The following is a 20,243-nucleotide window of genomic DNA, read 5'->3' on the forward strand; positions in this document are numbered from 1 at the left end:
TACTTGTTTCCAACTTACGTGTACTTTCAACTTGGCTTGGTGGAGCTTACTACATGGATGATATGGCCATACGGTGATATGGATAACAACTGGTGAAATGTGATTCGCCCAGGGTCCGGAATCCTTAATCAGCTCTCCAGCATTTCTATCAAACTTTCAGGCGTTATTCTCCATCTGGTTGGTGATGCTTCTTGGTAATGAAAAATTCCTGGCGTCTACAAAATGGTTGGTTGAGCAAACACACTGAACATTTTTGTGTTCCGAAATCGCTTATCAGAATTTAAGGCTAAAATGGCATTTTGGATCGCTGCAATTACTTGCGGGTTTGTAAGCACGCATGCGCAACTCACCTTGTAATACTTTATTATCCGACTTTTCGTCTTTACAAACTGGCCAATTAAGTGAGTAAGAGTAGTTGAAAAGGCAATAACTCAAAAAATTCCTATGTAAGTTGTGTAATATCTACAGTTTAATTTCGGGAATACTAAAACCGCTCCACGGAAAGAATTACAAAATTCATAAAGAATAATTTTGAATTATTCGACTGTTACTAAAGTTATGTTTACCGCCCTCTAGTGTTGGATGTTGATATTGGAAAATACTTTAAAATACAGAATAGGTTCGTTTCTCGGCTAGCTGTGTGTAAGATACATTTCACTATGTAGAAAAGTAGTCATTTTAAAGAGAAAGCAACCGGATGGCTAAATAATGCTCATAAATCAATAAAAACTCAATGAAATTGTGTTGTTCTTAATGTATTAAAATGTATTAATTAAACTTTGTGTTTATATTTTGTGTTTTTTAATGATGCTACGGGTAATAGCACATTTAAACGCCCTTCTCCATTCCATAATTGATAATATATAATTCCATTAATTTAAAAGTGAAAATAACAACATAATTTATAATACCGAAAGCATAAGGATAACAAAACTACATTCCATTGAATTAATTGAATTTCCCAAATTAGATTGCTTCCAAAGGCAGCATAGGTCTATACTCCAAAATTAGTGAAAATGTCACCAAATGATTGCCTGTGTTGTGTGATCATTCTCATTTTGATCTCACTTATAAACATATCAGTAAGACCAAGTTCTTCCGGACTTAGTTCAATTAATACCAGTTGCTTTAGGGATGGTGTGCTAGTAAATAATATTAATAAAACCACTGATGGTGACTCACAATGAGTGAAGCCCCAGGACATTCAGACAAAGTGGACGGTTGTATTTTCTTAATATTTTTTATTACACATAGTCATAATACAATTCGCAGGTGCTCAGCAAGCGGCGATCAACGACATAGGTAATCCACCTGTTCGCTGGTTTCGAAAGTGCTGTCGCAGTAAAATTTAGTTAAGCTTCAATACAGTTTTCCCTCGATTCGCGTAATGATGATGTGCATATAATTTAGCTTAAAATTACTCAAATACAATATTGCGTATTTTAAAGTGGCTTCGCGGTACAACTAAAACGAGACATTTGCCTTCTTATTCAAATAACAATTTAAAAGGTACAATTGCGTGGAAAATTCTAGCTGGTTGTGATGTTGGAGCAAACCCAAGCTACGAGAAATTTCGGCAACGAATTCGATGTGAATCTGGCTAAATGGAAAGCGATTTTGTGATGGGAATGGGAAGGAAGCAGGTGCGCACATTTACAGGAATACATAGACGGTACTCGGCCACGGTCTAGAAGTCGTACGAGTCGGTCTCATCATCGCCCTTGCGTACCTTGAAGACCAATCTGTAGATGACTCCGGCCAGCAGGCCGCCGGCAATGGGACCCACCCAGTAAACCCACTGGTAGGCCCAGATGCCCTGCACAACGGCGGGGCCAAAGGACCGGGCGGGATTCATGCTGGCGCCGCTCAGTTTGATCTGTAAGTAATCGTACACTCATTACCCTCCAGCCGGAGTACTCCTACACATCGTACTCACCGCGCACAGATGGCCAGCGGTGATGGACAGGCCGACAGCCAGCGGCGCTGATCCCTTGATATCCTGGCGTCCAGGGTCCGAAACCGCCTTCACCACGAACACCAGAACAAAGGTGATCAGTGCCTCGATCAGCACCGCCTGTGCACTGTGCAGGGAGGGATCGAAGGAGGACACGCCCAGGTCGTCACCAGCCACGCCATTGAGTGCCACCTTGATCACAGCCGCTCCAGCGATGGCTCCCACACATTGGACGATGATGTAGAAGGCGGCCTTCAGGATGCTGATCTCGCCAACGATGAGGAATCCAAGGGTGACGGCCGGATTGATGTGGCAGCCGCTGAGGTGGCCCAAGCCCTGAAAAAAGAACAAGAATTAAGGGATACTATAGAATTTATTTCCCTTATGATCACTTAGGTATTAGGAACAACTTAAATTTAGGTGGGGTAAGGCTCAGTCAAACACAATGGCCCATCTCCGCCAGAATGTCGAGTTGACAACGCAACATCTTAACCATCTGCGCTTAAAGTTTGCCCTTTGTCATGGAGCTGATTGTGCGATTTTCCGAGTTTTCCGAATTTTCCGTTGCACAACCGCCGGCATATCGAACTGCCAGCGGATACAAGCAATTTGCCAGGCCTGAGATGCACTCGAGTGCATTTATTGTGTTTAGCGTGTCTGCAAAGTTCAGGTCGCGCTGGCTGGAAAGTAAAAGTGATGCGGGGTTCTGTTGAGTCATTGCCCGCGGAGAGATCACATGGAACCACTTAAATGGGTATCCAAGCCAACCAGATGATCGGATCCAATCGCATTGGATTGGAGTGGAGTGGATTGGATTGGATTGGATTGGATTGGATTGGATCAAGTGTTATGAATGGAGCCCGAAACGCACTCTGCTCACTTTGGCCAAGGTCGCTGTGCAGGCTTCTATGTTTGAAATCTCTTTGCGTTTTGGTGATACGAATGCGATTTTCGATTTTCGATTTTCCATTTTCGATATGGATTTTGCAGTTCGCGGTTCGCAGTTCGCCGCACGGCCAATGTCGTGCGTCGCTTTGCGTTTAATTAATAAATGCGCGAATAATGGCCGTGTGTTGGCTGTTCGGCCACAAAACGCTAATTACAAATGCCGCCAAGAGCAAGTTCGAGCCGCGTTTTGCGGCCCAAACGGCCAATAGGCCACACAAATCCGGGCAGCCACCACAACTCGAACAACTTCTTGACATTTTTGCTGTGCTCATGCGTGCAGCGCCATTTCAACTTTGTCTAAAATACTAAGTTGCCGCCTGGACCTAATCGCTGGATCTGAGTTTTTAGCCACAATCGTAGGCCTATTGTTCTCGACCCAATGCTTAGACACTCGTCTAGCTGCTCTACACACGTAGTTGCACACACTCGAAGAGTCGTGAAATTAATCAAATTTATTGTCGAGCCCGCAACCCATAATTAAATTTAATATATGCAACGAAAGCAATCGCGATCGACGGACGGACCGGCTGCGTGTGAAAACCGACTTTGATGGGCTGACTGAACTTGGACGTGAGTCATCGATTAAATATGGCTGTAATCGAGTTAGGCCTATGTGATTACGCTGCCAGTTTTTACGCATTTCGAATGGCTTTATTAATCGATATGACTTTAGCTGTACGCATTGTATGCATTTAGTTTATGCCGATTCGAACTATGAATTCCATTCTACGCCAATTTAATTTAATAATATACATGTCTGCTTTGCTATTCGTTTTGTTTGATGATAGCCATGACTTTGTAAGTATACCTATATACAAAGCTTCTCTTTTCTGTTTTGATGCATTTCAGTCAGTCTGTTTTGGCCACTCGGTTTCAAAAGTTGTAATATAGCCCTAAATTACCGAGGACTAGAAAGAAAGGAAACTTTTCGCAACTGGGAAGCAAATATTATTACATCGAAGAGGAACAAAGGCTGAACTGGCACGCGGTGTTGGAAAATGCCATAAAATGGGTGGCCATCTGGCCAGTCTGTAAAATCAGGAGGCATTGAATGGATTTGATAACCAGCCTGATGGCCTGTTGATGACGATTAAGTTGAGATACGATTTTATATCATTTATATAATCTTAAATGAATTGACCACTATTTCATTATTTTGCGCCAGCACACTCCATGCACTCAAGGCTTTCAGTTGGCTACAAAAAGTCTGGCAAGACTCTTCCACCGATCGCGATATACATGCATATACAATTTAGAGATCGATTGGCTTACGCATGTGCAGTGGAAACCGAAGCTCGACATTTACGCTTAAATCATATTTTATGGCTTTTCAGCTGAAAATCGAATGCTAACTTGTTTGTTTCGTTCTGCTTTTCAGCGGCATTTTGGCGATTGTTGTTGTGTTCTGCTTGTTGGCCAATTCAATTCAAGTTCGCATTGGGCCAAAGCCAAAGTCGAAGTCGAAGTTTGTTCAACCAAGTCGATTCGATTGCGATCGCGAATTGAAAACAAAAACGTGAACGTTGCACGCACCAAGTTTACTTGTGTTTTTCATTTGATTATTTTGCCTTAACTACGTCTGCATAATGAAATCAAAGTAATGTTAATTTCTTCATTACTTGAACTCATCGGTTGGTTTGTTAGTATTAATACAATAAAATGTTGTACTACTCCTACGATTTATCATCAGCCGCAAGTAATTTTCCTATACGTAAACAATGTGCTTAATTGAAACCCCTAATAAAAGCCAATCCTCTAGCTGAATTTTCGATAACAATCGGTTAACATGACATGACAATTTACAACCCACATTAAAATCGCTTAATATGAATTTTTCCATGCACGTACTATTGTTGTTTGCCATTTTCTCTAAGCCTTTTCAGGTGCATTAAATTTCATTTTCTTTGACTCACTTCCTCTTTGCCGCCTTTCGAGCAATCCCCACATGCAAACTGCATACAAATGTCGATCCGCCAGAGATTTGCATTTGAAGTGCCGATCGCGGGGGGCAACTCAATAGACCGAGCGGATGCCCTGTAATATCATATTTCTTGACTTATTTCTGGCACCAATACTGGACTAGCCATTCCAGGGCGCTCGATCGCTGGCAATTAGCACGTTTTCTATTTTCCAATTCGACGCCACGCGTCTTGCTCCATTGAACACCTATGTTTGGGGTTTGGCGATAACGATGACGATGACGAACGAGCATTGTCGTCACACCAGCTGGCGAAATTGGCAATGCACATATGCATACCACTGCTTTTCTTGGGCTCGAGCGGGTCCAATCGATCGCCGCTGCAAGTCATGGAGTCATGCATCTCATGGAGATGTGGAAAGGCTGAAAAGGCTGCCGCTTGTGGGCAAGCACATGACTGATCGCTTCACGTGATACGGCAGGCGACGGCCAGCCAATTTGCCACTAATAGCGAATGTGTTGCAAGTGGCAGAAACAAGCTTCCAATATGCGGCCAATATGCTACTTGATTTCATTGTGCAAATTATCAACGCTTTCAATATGATTATTAGCTTGCAACTTTCCGTCGTAAGCGTTTTAGTTAGCCAAGCCACATTCGTCATACAATCATACATGTAAAAGCAGCCTTTATTTCAATATACAAAATATATGTGGCGCCCAACGTGGGGCATAGGTAATCAGCCATCGTAAGTAGAGCTTTTTTAACACAGCCAATTGCCCTCTGAGATGAAGTAAGAATATGTTTTTGAAAATTACCATTTACGAATGAAATTCAAGCCGAAGAATTTCCCATTCATACTGGCCAAAACTAATGAGACAGGTATCTAAAAATAGCAGCCCATAGAAGCCTTTTCGTGTTCTTGATGGATTCGGTCGGTTGAGCTTGACTTTTGTGGTGCCATAAATCGAATAAATCGAATGCAAAGCGCAGATTGCTTTAAATGCTAAGGCACGACAAACAGTCGTCACTCGCAGCGCACAGCATAGCGTAATTAAACGCATAATAATCTAATTGCATATTTTGCGTGTTGATTAATGTTAATTGCCAGCGCAGACGCTTTTGCTGCGAGCGCGCATTTATTATTCGCACTGCGAGTGTGCGAGTGTGCGTTTGTAAATCTGTCAATTTTCTAAATTACATTCGCACGCAGTCTTGAGTTTTCAGTCCTGAGTTTTCAGTCTTGAGTTTTCAGTTCTGTGTTTTGAGCGGCAGCCGGCAAGCGCTCAAGCTGCATTCGCTGGCCATTTGTTTTTTTGTATTTTTTGTTGCATATACCCGTATATATGGCGGTACAGCGATGTTGTCGCTTTTAAATGCCAATGTCTCTTGGCCAAAAAGGCTGCGTTTGTGAATGAGCCGAAAGTGTAACGCGGCGGTGGCGTGTCCTTGAAAATGCCCGCCGATTGGCACAAGCACCGCCGACTTCTGGCCTGAAATCTCCGACTTGGCTAGCAGATCGCAAATCTCAAGTCTGCAGCTCGATGCGTTCTCTTTGTACGCGTGATCTGTATTGCGTTTCTTAGGGTGGACAAAGTTTCAGGAGGAAAACTTATAAGTATATTTAGCATCTATAAAGCGCAAACTATTATTTAGACAAATATTATTGTAAGAATATTTCTTGCCACTAGAAACTATTAGTAATATCGTTGTATCATACAGAAAAGGGAAACTATTATTTAGATATTGTACAAATATTTCTTGCTACTGGAACTATTAGTAATATCGTTGTGTCATATAAAAAAGGGCAGAAATATTTCTTGCTACTAGAAACTGTTAGTAATATCGTTGTATCATATAAAAAAAGACAAACTATTATTTAGATATTGTACAAATATATCTTGCCACTAGAAACTATTAGTAATATCGTTGTATCATCTAAAAAAGGGCAAGCAATTACTTAGATATTGCAAAAATATTTCTTACTTGATACTAGAGACTAATCGTAATAGTATGCAAATAAAATTTGACCATAAACATATTATCACATCGCATGTTAATTAAGAATAGGAACTCTGAAACAAAAAGCCGCTTTAATACAAGTTCCAGTTGGAACTGCGTAAAAATTAATCATACGCCCCGTTGAGCCGAGTTCGTTGAGTGCCCGACCCACTTTGGTCCATCCTAACTGCAATCCATGTGCGTATAGTTACCTGGGCGATGGTGGCCACCGTCAAGCCAAAGGTGAATGCGATTTGTGGTACACTTCCGCTCGTCGTGCTGCCAACGCCGACGAAGATCAAGAAAAATGTGCCCACCAGTTCGCCGAGCAGCATGCGCCAGATTTTCTTGTTCTCGGTTATGTCGGCAACGCCAACGAATTTCGACATTTCTGCAAATGGAAAATACGGCCCAAACGGAGGCCAGGGATTAGTAATCGCAACGAATCGCAGAAATCAGAGATCGCAAAAACAGTTGATTGATACTTGCGCAGCGCATGCCAAATCATTATTAATTATTACTTTTTGTCAGCTTATTGTCGGTTTGATGCAATTCTTGGTCAATAAAGTCGCAACGGAAAAATCGAAAACAAATAAACGTAACTGTGTTGAACCAGCAGGGGAAAACCAGCAAACTAATTAGTATCTAATTAATGTAAGAACTTTTTTTGTCGAATTTACGGCGAACTCAAATAGGTTTTTGTATTTTAAATTAAAATTTAATTGCAGTCTGTACAAGGGAAAGGCAAAAATAAGGTATTCTACGTATTTATGTGACGTCGTAGGCAATATAAACAAGCTTGTAAAAATGCACGTTTTGTGCAGTTACGTCAAATAAGTTCTAGTGAAATTTCACACCTCGTTTTCTAGAAATTATATAAATTATATAAACAAAGCAAAGTGCAATGCAAAATGCCTAAAGTAGCATAATTCACGCTTCATATGGTTTACCCTTTGTACAAACTATTTGCCTTGCACAGTTGTTCAAGCAATTTGCAACGATTGATTAATTAAGTTGTTCAACAGCACTTGGGTGTTGACTTCCTGACAGAAGCCTTTCATTTGTCATTATTGCCTAGTGCTAATGAGTGGGCGTTAATTAATTGTCCTAGCAAATATTTGCGAAAAAGTGCTGCCTACGCCGCGATTGCACTGCCAATAAAGCTGTTTATAAGCCCGATGCATGCCTCTTAATTGGGCTAAATGAAATGAACAACAAGTGGAGCTTGTCAACAGAGCCAAAAATGGGTCCTAACCCTGTTACTTAAGCCGCATTCAAATAGACGTTCTTTATGGCCTGCCACTCGACCAGAACATCACACAAAGTGATCAGCACACAACGCCTCTTTTCCAGCTGATAAGTGGGTGCTGTTATCGCCAGGTTCGCACACTTCACTTAATACGGCAATTATCTGGCGTCCCATGACTCTGAGTGCCAGCGATAGTGGCAGTGCAGGGAAAACTCATAAAAATCTGGTTTGCCACTGGCATCCGTTCAAAAACGCTCGAAAACTGCACTAACCGCTTCAAATTCAACTGGAGTACATCGGTTGGAAATCGAATCGGGGAATACAAATCAAATGGCCAGCCAGATGCAGAACCACGTGATCTGAATGAGCAGAGATCCCCGGGGAATGCCCCCGACCAAAACCCCCAGGAAAGCCATAAATAACTTGGGGCGACAGTAACTAGTGCTACTTTTTGGAACACAACTTTGGCGTCACTTTTTATCGCAAGTAGAAACAGCCTTTAAAAGTGACAGTAAATTTAAGAAATCAGCTATCAGCATTTCGAGCTAAATATTTTAAGCCCAGGAAGTGGCCATTAGAGAATATTATAGGAGCAATAACCATTTTATCAGCTGAAATATGATAGTATCGGCACATTGGTGGGCGCTAGGCACCCACACAAGTGCGTTTTGAGATTGGAAAATGAAACCAGAACGACCTGTTGACAAGAATCGCAATTGGCCAAAACTCAATTAGCATAGGTGTGTAAAATTTATGGCCTATTTGCATCGAATGTTTGTTTGATTCAGGCGCTGTTCTCTCTGTGTTCATTTGCCGAGACAAAACAAATGTAAATTGAGTTTAATTAAAGATAACGAAATGTCAAACATAATTACACGATCATTGTGGGACGAGCAAGCACAAATTATTGCCGAACTGAACGCTCGCCGTTTGACAATCAGTCAATGCAATGCTGAGCAGCGGCAAATTAATAACTTCATCTGCCAGATATTAATCATGGCAATTGAATTGAAGATTGCGATTCAAGTTCAATGGAACCCCGGCATCATTAACAAGCAATTTGTGTGGCTTTCATTAAGGCTTTCGGACGCCAAATGCACTTGGCTCGATGGCTGTGTTAGCCCGCTTAGTTGACACTCAGATTGGCAGCAACTTTGGGCCGCCTTTTGGGCAATCAGCAGCAATCAGTTCCATAACTGATGGGCTTTATATCGTGGGGGCTTGCTTTCAGGGAGCCAACTAACCCAACGGGTGGCCATAAAGATAGTGGCTGCTACCTAAAAATAAACCTTATCTCTGACGTTTACCCAACTAAATCTAAATGGCCCATGTGCGATTCGGCCTTCGTAGGCCTTCTTGTCAAATCCTTGAGAGATTTCGGCTAATGCTCGACAACACACATCTTGATATGCCATTGAAAGTGGTCTGAAGAAAATGCGAAACCCAATAACTTGGCCGGGCCACAATAACACATTAAAAATTGTATTAACAAAAAAGGCAACAAATTCATAATAACAACAATTACACACAATAGTCATCAATTGGAAGGTGAGGGCGTGACGACGTCGAGGCTTTTGGCTGGATTTTGTGTGTGTTTTAGCAAAAAGCCATATAGCCATAGAAACAATCCGTCAGCAAGGCCAGCCGAGATACATTTGCGCGCCGAAGATTTATCTCTGTTAATTTCGCCTTTAATTTGTCGAAGACCATTTGATATTGTCCATAATGAATGGTTATTAATTTAATTAGGGGCGGCAGAAGTTATTGAATTCTAAGTAAACTTCCAAGTCTACTTGATTAGCGCGACAAGGTGTGTTCTAAATAAACTCGAGATCTGGGGACCACTCCATCAATTCTTCCAGCCCATCAATCAGAACACGACATTGCCATTGCCATTGCCATCGACACGAAATTAATTAGTGGGGCGCACATCAAAAGCAAACTTGCTTTTTGCTATCGCAAATGGAAACATAAACAAGCGCCAAGTACGCGTACATTTAACATTTCATTTCTTTCGAATCGAGAAATTGCCCGCGTATGCGTAATAACATTTAACCGCCTCAAAATCGTTCTGGAGTCTTTGGGCCAATCGCCTGACCCACATACCAAAATGTACCTGTTTTACCACACATTTCGATTTAATGGCTGCGTCCCGTTTGAGGTTTTTGCACAGCCAGGCGGAAATTAGAAATTCAAAGCAGGTAAAGAGCGGCTTCGTGTCGAGCTTTGCATCATTTTGTTTTCTTTCTGCGCGGCTTCCGTGTTTGAAAACAGCAATATATTTTATTAAATATAAACAATTGAAATCGCTTGGTGACTGAGTTTCACGTTCCTCTTTGCTAAAGTCGAAATGCGAAGCCTTACTGTTAAGAAGCCTTCGTTACTAAGCAGTCTTCATAACTGTTATATGACTTTATAACAGTTATATGATAGTATAACATGCTTGGTGTATGCTTCATTGACTCTCTGATCCGAAACGAAAAGATTTACTAAGATACTCTTTAGCTGTTAGCACAAGGGTATAGAGCATTCGTTACGCCACAGACACGCCAGGTTCCGTTATAATGTCAAGGTCGCTGCGCTTCTGCCCAATACCGTGTAGTAAGGCATCTAAGCACTTTTCTTATCGCCGGCAGACCTGATAAATAACGATCTGTAGTGGCAGCTTTGGCGCCCACTGAGAAATTTCACTTTCACATTTCCAGAACCTTGCCCACGGATTCAAGTGGCCCTTGCCGTACTCGACGGTTTCGCAATGGGCGAGATATCATCTTCAACTCACTGTCCGCTTTGGGCCAAGCACGTTCAGTGCAACGATTTATGGCTATTGCCTGAACTGACTATTCCGAATTGCTGACCGATAAGATAGGTGAGTCAGGTGAGCTGGCTGCTCCCAGATAGCCAGGCGCTTTGGGAGCGCCTTCTACGGTTGGCGGTGGCTAGGCTGCATATAATTACCGTGTTATTAGTGGGTCCAGACCCAAATATAGTAGTCCACATTGTGTGTCCGATTCGGAATCTATGCCAAGTTGGCCCGGACAGTTAAGTGCATGTCTGACCCCCCGGGAAAGGCGGCGTTGCACTTCCCATAGACTCGATGTGGCCGCGGATGTCCGCTCGACTTGTTTCCAGTGTGCTCACATCCTGGAGACATTGTGGGGCACGTACACTGAGAGCTACTGGGTGTGCGAACAAGGAACTTCATTCCCGGAGGGAACGTGTTTCTGCTAATACTACCATTTTACAGTTTAGAAAACTGGCTTGGGAACTCTGAATGCAAGCTGCATATGAAAAACTTGATATGAAGAGTACTTCACTACTTTTCCGAGTGCATCTTGCTCCCAGTGGCGCTTGGCTCCAACCTTGGCCGAGGCGAAAATCAAAGTGGGGGCCACACGTGCCCATGAATAAAGGCCAAGTCAAAGGCTTGGCTCTTGGGAAGCCGCTCCCAAGTCCTGGCCCGGAATCACTTGGCTGGTTATGTTGATTGGGAACTGGGGTTGGGTTAGCCATGACTTATCTGCGTATTATTAGAACATGAGCAATGTCATCGCCTGTCGCCTTTTCTCACCTCGTTTTCCGTATCCCCCACTCATTAATTCCCTCCTGGCACGCAATTTTGGCATAAGTTTCCTAATTTATGGCCATTTCTGCTCATATGTTTGCCAATCATTCAGAATGGGCTGGGAGCTGAAGAAATGGACTGGTTGGCAATAGGCATTCTTCTGAGCTAGTTTAATGGCTTATGGCAGTTGTTAAGGGGTATCAGGTGGTCATTTTCTTGAGTGACGTCACTTTGGCACGTGTGCATTTATAATGAACAAGAAAGTGAAATAAATTAGTGAAATTTTAAGGCACAACTTTAGTGGGTTTCAGGGTAAGAGCTGGAACAAAGGACTATGAGGTGTGTCTTATATACAGAGCCTGTTTTGTGGGTTGTGTAAATTTACAAGCGTTATTCCTGACCACATATGCAAATTACAATATTGTCGCTCATCTGAAGTTAATGCCAAGCACAGGGGCATTAATTTCGCATCTGTAAGTGCAAAACAAAAGGTTCTGGCATATTGTTTTCAGCCCATTTCGTCTACAACAATTAATCAATTTAATCGGATTATTAATTTCGGCTTTGCGCAACTTTTGGCCACTTTTGCACGGCAAGGTGATGATTTTATTAATAACAGTCGCGGGAAAGATCGAAACCTGTTCGCTGGCCATTAAAATCGTTATAAATTAATTAGTCAGATGGCAGGGACTATTCAGTTTTCGTTTGCTCATTTGCTGTGCGGGAGGCGTAATTTCAAACTCACTTATAATCTTTATGGGCTTTTGCTCAAGCGAATTTATGTCGCTTAACTCGTTTACAATGCACCATAAATCAGTGGCAATTTATGGGGGTTTGTGGTTTATGACTAACTTTGCAAGTTTGTCAATTAATGGGATTAATTTGAGACACGATACGGAAAATTGGGGCGCTGAAAGGGTGTTTAATTGATGGCTTTTTAAAAGCCAACAACGTTGTATTTCTCACAGATTTTTTTAATTTGAATAAGATGCAATTTTGTACTACATTTGGCTTCTACTGCGAATCAATAGATTCAAATTACTGTGCACACAATTCCGTACACTTAATTGAACGTTACGTGCATCAAAAATTTCCATGGGAACGGAGCATCTTCGCCTCTCTGCATCTCACTGGCAGCTTATTAACTTAATTATAAGCTATCCGCTTAGCAAACAAGTTGATCTTCCATTGGAACTGAGCTCAGTTCACCAACTGCGCCAAATGTCTAAATGTTCTCCGCTCGTACCAAAACCACTTCCTGGCCCCAAGTGTGCTACTGTTTTGAATGCCAATTTCACCGTGATGTCATGTCAACTGCGCTCACGATTATTACTGTAATTTTCTATCTGCGAATCTGTCGCCGCAAAACTTCATGGATCAGTATATATATACATCTAGATAGATGGAGCTGTCGGTCCAAGATGACAACGCACTGAATTATGAGGTGGGCAGACGTTGAACGGAAGAGGCACCTCAAATTAGCCACTCGTGTGTACTACAATTTGCAGAAGGGCCGCGAATTTCTCACGCACCTCAGCCGACTGTTTTCAACTGCTTACTGGCCTGAAAATTCCATTCGGCCATTAAGCAGCCAAGTCAGTTGAACACATTTAATACCCAAATCAAATACTGAGCCCTGTGTTTGAGCACTTGTTCAAATAGATGCTCAAATAGATGACATTAATTAGCTGGAGCCGAGAATTCTTGGCTGGCAAACATTATGGCCATTATCACAACGATATCGGCGGCACAGGCGGCGAAAATGACGCCAGAGATCGGCTTTAATTCGGCGGAGCAAACAGGGCATCCAATTAGGTTTTTAATTAATTGCACAAATAGAGGTTCCTATTTATTTGGCTCAGAGGCTGCCTTCCCCAGTTCATTCACTTGACTGGACTTGGTTCGATGGGCAGTCAGTCATCACCATCATCATCGCATAAATTGCCCGACCGGAGTTTCCGCTGTTGTTTACCTAGCTGAGTTTTCTCCTATCTATCTTTTTGCTTTCGAGGCTTTTCTGTCATGCAAACTTTCAGTTACAGAAACCATCATCAATCGCCACGGAAGCCAAATCGCGGCAACAAAACAACGTCTGATCGTTTGAGTATAGAAAAATAACTGGGGGCTAATTTACTGTCTTTGTCATGCTGTGCCAGAGAAATTATTGAAAACCAATCATCTCGTTATCGTTATCGACAGCGGGCTGCTCTTTGATTTGCCCAAGCACTCAAAAAAAAAAAAGGAAAAATAAAAAAATCATGATTTATCAAAACATCTTTGGATGGCTTATTAAAGTTGATTGATTGTGGAAGAATGATTAATTTAAGGCATATTTTTGAGTTAGTCTTTGTTTGCTTTGAAAGTGAAATCCCAGAGGGGCTGTTTCCCAATAAACAAAATGCGTACTTAATTTAATTAAAAGACGATTTTCAAAAATTGTATTGCTTACAAATGTTGTGCTCAAGTTGATGTAATTTTAATTTCATTCACGGAAGATAACAAAAGATACAAGAAGAAAGGATTTATAAGCAGGTGTTTCATTGGTAAACAATGGCAATAGCAAATTGCGAGCCATTTCGGGTAATAGTTTTGGTAATTGAACACTCTACATTTTTGAGTTGTATTTTTCAGGCAAAGAGTGGGATTAACTTTCGCACAAAACCATAACAATTTGGCCCACTTCGCCCCCGATTTTGCTCGCAATTAACCTTCGCACACACGCACACGCATAGTTCGCATTCTCCAGCCTCCAATCGCCAATCACTCACCTGTTTTCTCGACCATTTTGCTCTCTTCTGTCTTCGGTCTTCTGTCTTCTGTCTGCTGTCTGCTGTCTTCTGTCTTCGGTCTTCTGGCTTGGGCCTACTGTCTTCTGGGGGCTGCCACTTGAGATTTTGGCAAGCGCGGTGGGTGTTGAATGGAACTTGTGCTTTGCTTTCGTTTTCAAAGCGTGCTTTTTGCCTTATTGCTTTTGCCTTTATTGCTTTTGCGGGTAAAAGTGAGTTGGCGCGCACTCGAATCGAACTGAATTGTGCCAATAGTTTTTTGTGGCCGAAATATAATTGTTAAGGTTAAGAGTCTTGAGGTTGCACAATTGTCTGCCACTTGACCACGCGGCTTCGAATGGGCGGAAAGCGGAGTTTTTATCAAATTAGTTTCACCCGACTAGCTCTTTTCTCCACACTAAACTGCAATATTTTCAGATTTTCATTCGAAATGGGAAAGCGCAACGTGCACTAACTCGATTTTATTACTATTATCGCCAATTAAAGTAACCGCTACGAACTCGATTTCCTCTACGGATTTTCGAAACTGCCGCTTTTCCTTCTCGCAGTTTGGACGGTAAGCTGCTAGTGCTCAAAGCTGTGCTACCACGTTCGCTGCTCGAGCGCAAATAAGCGTTGCCAACGCTGCGACTGTAACTGATATACTCGCTGCCGCTGCCGCAGTCGCAGTCGCAGTCGCCGTGGACGTCGCAGTCGCAGTCGGCGTCGCCGTCGGATTTCTTGGTTTTGGGGCTTGGCCACCGCGTAGCTCCACCTGCGCCCACCTGGACACTTGGCCGCCAAAGGATCTGGATGACTTAATCGAATGGGGGCGCGAAAACATTTGTTATGGCCCATGGGCGCGGACATGTGGCTTTTGATGGCTCTGTTTTGCCAGAGATACTTTCGCAGAATACTAAATCCCTACATGTGCCTTCGGGAACAGCTCTCCCTTAGTTCCGACTTAAATTAGTGAGTATGGCTTGGTGCTTAGCTAGTTTTTAAAACAAAACTATGAGTAATGGTTTGCCCCTAAACGTTGAACATTTCCAGTCCAGCTGATAACAGCTAACCGTTGCTAATGATATATGGGCTCTTCCTAAAAGTTACTCCATAAGCAATTGGCATAACATCGTTTGAAATCCACTGTTTCGTATCCGAAGAAACCACATTCCGCAGTCTTGAGACAAAGATATCATACAGATAAGATATGTACTGTATATAATATAGAATCGGTGGCAATGTCTTACTCTTTGGGATATGTTTAATCACACAAAGCTCCTAAACAGTATGGCTTATATGGCGGCAATAAAAAGCAATGAAGTCCAATTAGCCGTTAGATGGCCAGAATTCATAATCAATTGCCATTGACCAAGGGGAAAGTTCACAGCCATTTTGGGATTTTGCACACCGCCTAAGCACTATTCGCTGCCATTTTGTTCACTTGAAATATGGAGCAATAAAATAATTTTTGGCCAATATAATTGCGCTGGTCATGCCGACACTCAGCTTGCGTAGCTCTTATCATAGCTGGATTTTGACTTCTGGTAATCCACACACAAGCGGCACGTGACTGATTGAACCGCCGTGATTGAACCACCAAGCGGTGGTAGTAGCCCACCCAGCCAACCACCCAACCACCCAACCACCTGAATGCCAGAATAGTTTTCATTTTATTTTAATGGCACCTTGGTGCAGCTTTTCCAGCTTGAAACTAGACTAATGGGCTATGGACGGCTGCCTTATCAGTTTCACTTTTAAACAGCTTTCCACAACTTTAATATGCCCTATTGATTGTGGCGCTTTGGCTGGGGAAAAGTGCTTTTACCTTGTATTCGACGTCGTCGCTGGCTATTTTTATCTGTTAACAGAGCAACAGTTGCGAGTTATTGACAAAACAAGTGACAAACCAAAATAAAAGCACACTGGCAGCCAAGAGCTGCGATTTTGTTTGTGGAAGCGTCTCGGCCCATTATGAAAACAAGAGCCCAGAGCCAAATCGCAGACGGACTTACGAGTATTTGTGCCTTCGCTTTGTTGCTTTAATGAGTAATTATACTTAATGCCAGTTAACCATTAAAATGGCACGAACTCTGGCTAAATGGGCGAGATAATAATCGCCGCCATGGAGATGCTGTACTCGCATATGCCCGTCGAGTTACCAATAGATCTTGATCCTTTCATCTGGGGTTTCATTCACCAACGAGTTCCTCCCAAGAGTTCGCTCAAAGAAACCCACTTGAAGGTGTAATTTGATCGAAAACCAATTGAAGGCATAATTTGATCGGGGAACTAGATGGGAATGGTTGAAATCATCAAATTAGAGTCGCATTAATTGTTGTTTAGTTGTCATTTAGATGATCTGCGTTAGGTTTGTAACATAGCTGGGATAAACTTTAATAAAACCATTTAATTTAGTAAAAACCCAATAGAAATCATTGGAAGCAATTATTTGCTTTCACAATATTATAGTATTTGTAGAACTTTTTCTGAAAATAATATTAAACTATGCTCTTTCCGAATGAACCGAATCGAGTTCGTTTGCGGCCCATGCAAATCCACATAAATCATTTAAATGGTCGCTGCAATTACCAAATCCAAATTAAATTTAATTCAGTTTTCAGTTGTGTGCAATTATCTGTTTTCTCTGCACTTGGCACTTGCGATGCTTCGAAAGCAATTCGAAATACGGTAACAATAATAACCGTAAGCGGACTCCAGTGACATTGAAACATTGGCAATTGTAACTGAAAATGACGGACGATCGCCAAGTGGACCGAAAAAGAAGAGGAAAATAATGTGTGCGAGTATAAACATAAATATAAAGAAAACAAATACGTATAGTATACAAATGTGTAAGCGCGCACAGGGAGAAACGATGATAATCTCGAGCCGAATGGGTGCAAACTCCATATGGGGGCGGCTAATAAACGAATTGAAATGAGTTTTGTTGGGGCACAATGAGCGCCAATGAGTCGGTGGAAACTGAAATGGCCCGAAATTGGTTCAATCAGGTGGCAAAACTGGGAGCCCGTGATTGATTTGGCCCGAGCCGCGCAGCCAAAAATGGAATAAAGGTCAATGTCGCACCATTTTGTTGTCCCTCCAGCCCAGCTGCGATGCTCTATCTCCACCTTCTGACACTCCATCAATCTTGGTTAGTGGCCCGCTGCAAAACTCTGAGGCTACGAGATGCGTGAGGGCCCAAGTCCAAAACTGTGCTCTATGCAAATTCAGACTCAGATGGGTTTTCCAGGCGTGATGTGTGGTACACCTGAGGTACAGTGGTCTTGCAAGCTCTGCTCCATAATACTTAAGAGCCTGTAGATATTTCGTAGATATATATATGAAAGCAGAACTCTATTATATTCCCAAGCAAAATGCAAGTACTTTAAATTGATACAATCTTCAAGCCTCTTTGGCAATACAAGTAATATCTATTCCCCACTGGGTCATATCATTTTTCGTCTTTCATTTCATTTTTATGTTTTCATTTCTTTCCTTTCTGTCGTTTATTACTAATAACTAGCGGATAAATGTGCCACAGCACTGATTTCCATTTCAGCATCCGCGCCAGCCAGCATTCACTGTACGCGTGTATCACACTATGTTTCAATAAGGCCGCTTGGGGCTGTTGGCGTTTGGCGTTTGGCTTTATTGTGTCTGCTCTTGCGGTTCTCGTTATTGTTTTTGGCAAGCCTCGTCCAAGTCCGATTCGAAATGTTGGATTGCCGTTGAGCTATTTGTTTTGCACATTTTCAGTCGCTTGTCGCCGTGCCTGGCCTCTCCTCCATCGTCATCTACATCTCCATCTCCGTCTCCATTGCGATCTCGAGACTCCATCATATTTTTGCAGCCATGACTAACCTCAGCTCGATATTGTTGTCGTTGTTGACTTTGCGTTGTCTTCACGCATGCGCCGTGGGAAATATTTCGCACAGTTTTCGCAGCAACGAATCTTGAATCTTATGCGGGCCCCAGAATGCCGCATTCTGCCTGCCCATGGAACGCAGATGGATCTACTCCAGCTCACAGCTCGCAGCCAAATGTTCAAATGTTAAGGTTGCCCCATTCGGGCACACGAGGCGTATACTCACTTCCTGTAGCATGCGCGGTGTACACGCTGCGTATGAGCGATGTGGATGTGGATGTGGATGTGGAAGCGCGTGCCGGCCAAAAAATGCAGGTAATTAAGCAGAGAACAAAAGGCTCCATCGCAGCTGTCCAATACGAAAACTCGAAAAGTTCGCAGCACTCCAGTATTGATTGACACAAGCACTTGTACTTGTACTTGTACTCGTACCATTTGCTATTTGTGTTTACCCAACTTCTTCGTTTTTTGTTCTCGCACTGGCTTTTGTTTTATATAAAAATACATCAAGAACGATTTGTTTTGTTTTCAATTTTTTAGCTGATTTTTTTGTCTTCCTTTTTTGCTTTGTTGACTGATGGCGTACGTGTTCTATATCGAGAGCCCATTAAGATGGGGAACGGTAATGGGCACATAAAAAATGGCAATTGCTGGAAATTTGCTTAGGTCCGCTGCTGATAAGCCATCGCAGATGTGCCGAGGTTTTCGCAATGTGATTTAAGCGCTAATCAAGGCACACTTGACTCTAAAATACTAACAAAACTAAGTTAGCGAAAATAGTGCAAGCCGCTAAATGTCGAAAGCAACACAGACAACTTTTTCAAGCATTTTATCAAATCTTTGGTATCATATCAGCAACTAATTTTATACACAGTTGCGGAAGTGACCGATCCGATAATGCACTCTGATTTATCAGTATATATCTTAGGCAGCATGTAGCTAGTGGAGTTCAAGGAGTTGGTGGTTAGAAGAACGTGGGGAAACTACAACTTAGTTCTAACTTAGCTTTGTTGACTAATTAAATTGAAAAAGGCCCATTCCCCAGATCACGGCACTGTGCGACTGCCAGCTTTAAATTCCAGCTATGTCTGATTTAATTAATGGCTTCCCACTCGGGGGCGCTATGACCGGACAACTCTAATTTATTATTTTGCCAGTCAGGACACAATTACTTTGCTTTCCCATATTTCACATTGGAGCTCCATGCCAGCGGAAAAATAAGCAAAAAGCCCAGCCCCGCCACAGGATTACAGGCCATATGCAAATGGGCGCAATGTCGGGCCAAGGTCATCGCAGGACTATTGTGTGTGCCGGCTGAAAAGTGGGCGTTGCCCAGGTGTCAGGAGTCAAGTGTCAGGAGGAGTCCACCGATTCATACATTTCCATTCAACTGAAAAGTGTACTAGATTTTCCTTTTTGTCGCAGGAAAGGAGTATTCTTTTTGCTTCATGTAAATCAGAAAGGATCTTGATCTACGGCAAGTATTTTGTGTGTCATGATTTAAGGGGAGTTGCGAAAATGATTTATACTTGTTTGTTTCTCCGTCCATACAAATATAACCACATGTATGATTCAACTTCATACACATTCGTCGTTTATGATAAGCACAATTATCAAACAGCCCAAAATTTCTGTAGTTTCCGTGACACATGAAATTCAAATTGTGAACTTCTATTAAGAACTACGAGCTTTGGTAGTTGAATGCAAATGATTCGTTTATTTAAGTAGGAGGAGGTTATCAATCCGATTCGAAGAGAAGTGTGATTGTGCCTTTGCCTTGATTCCCACTCATGACTCGTGTTTTTTGTACCCGTATCCGCATTCCTGTTATCAGTAACCTTTATTTAAATATACCTACTAGTGAAGTACACATACTCCTTACTTTAACGTTTCTAATCTAGAAGCCTTAAGATAATGCTAAGTGATGCTCTTAATCTAAGCCAAAATCACTAGTCTAAAAAAGACGTGACATAA

The 20,243-nt window shown here is 42.2% G+C and overlaps 1 protein-coding gene across 1 annotated transcript; it reads right to left on the bottom strand.

The window, feature by feature from the left end:
* Positions 1-1,221: 1,221 nt before the first annotated feature.
* Positions 1,222-15,039, bottom strand: LOC6546864 (aquaporin). The gene is made up of 4 exons (XM_001976024.3): positions 14,402-15,039; positions 7,032-7,210; positions 1,937-2,290; positions 1,222-1,876 (listed from the first exon to the last, which is right to left on the bottom strand). Exons 1-4 carry the CDS (start codon positions 14,415-14,417, stop codon positions 1,688-1,690), a joined length of 738 nt encoding a protein of 245 aa, XP_001976060.1. The 5' UTR covers positions 14,418-15,039; the 3' UTR covers positions 1,222-1,687.
* Positions 15,040-20,243: the final 5,204 nt, after the last annotated feature.

Source organism: Drosophila erecta, unplaced genomic scaffold (genome assembly GCF_003286155.1).
Source record: "Drosophila erecta strain 14021-0224.00,06,07 unplaced genomic scaffold, DereRS2 tig00000092-arrow-pilon, whole genome shotgun sequence".
In the NCBI taxonomy this organism is placed as follows: domain Eukaryota; kingdom Metazoa; phylum Arthropoda; class Insecta; order Diptera; family Drosophilidae; genus Drosophila; species Drosophila erecta.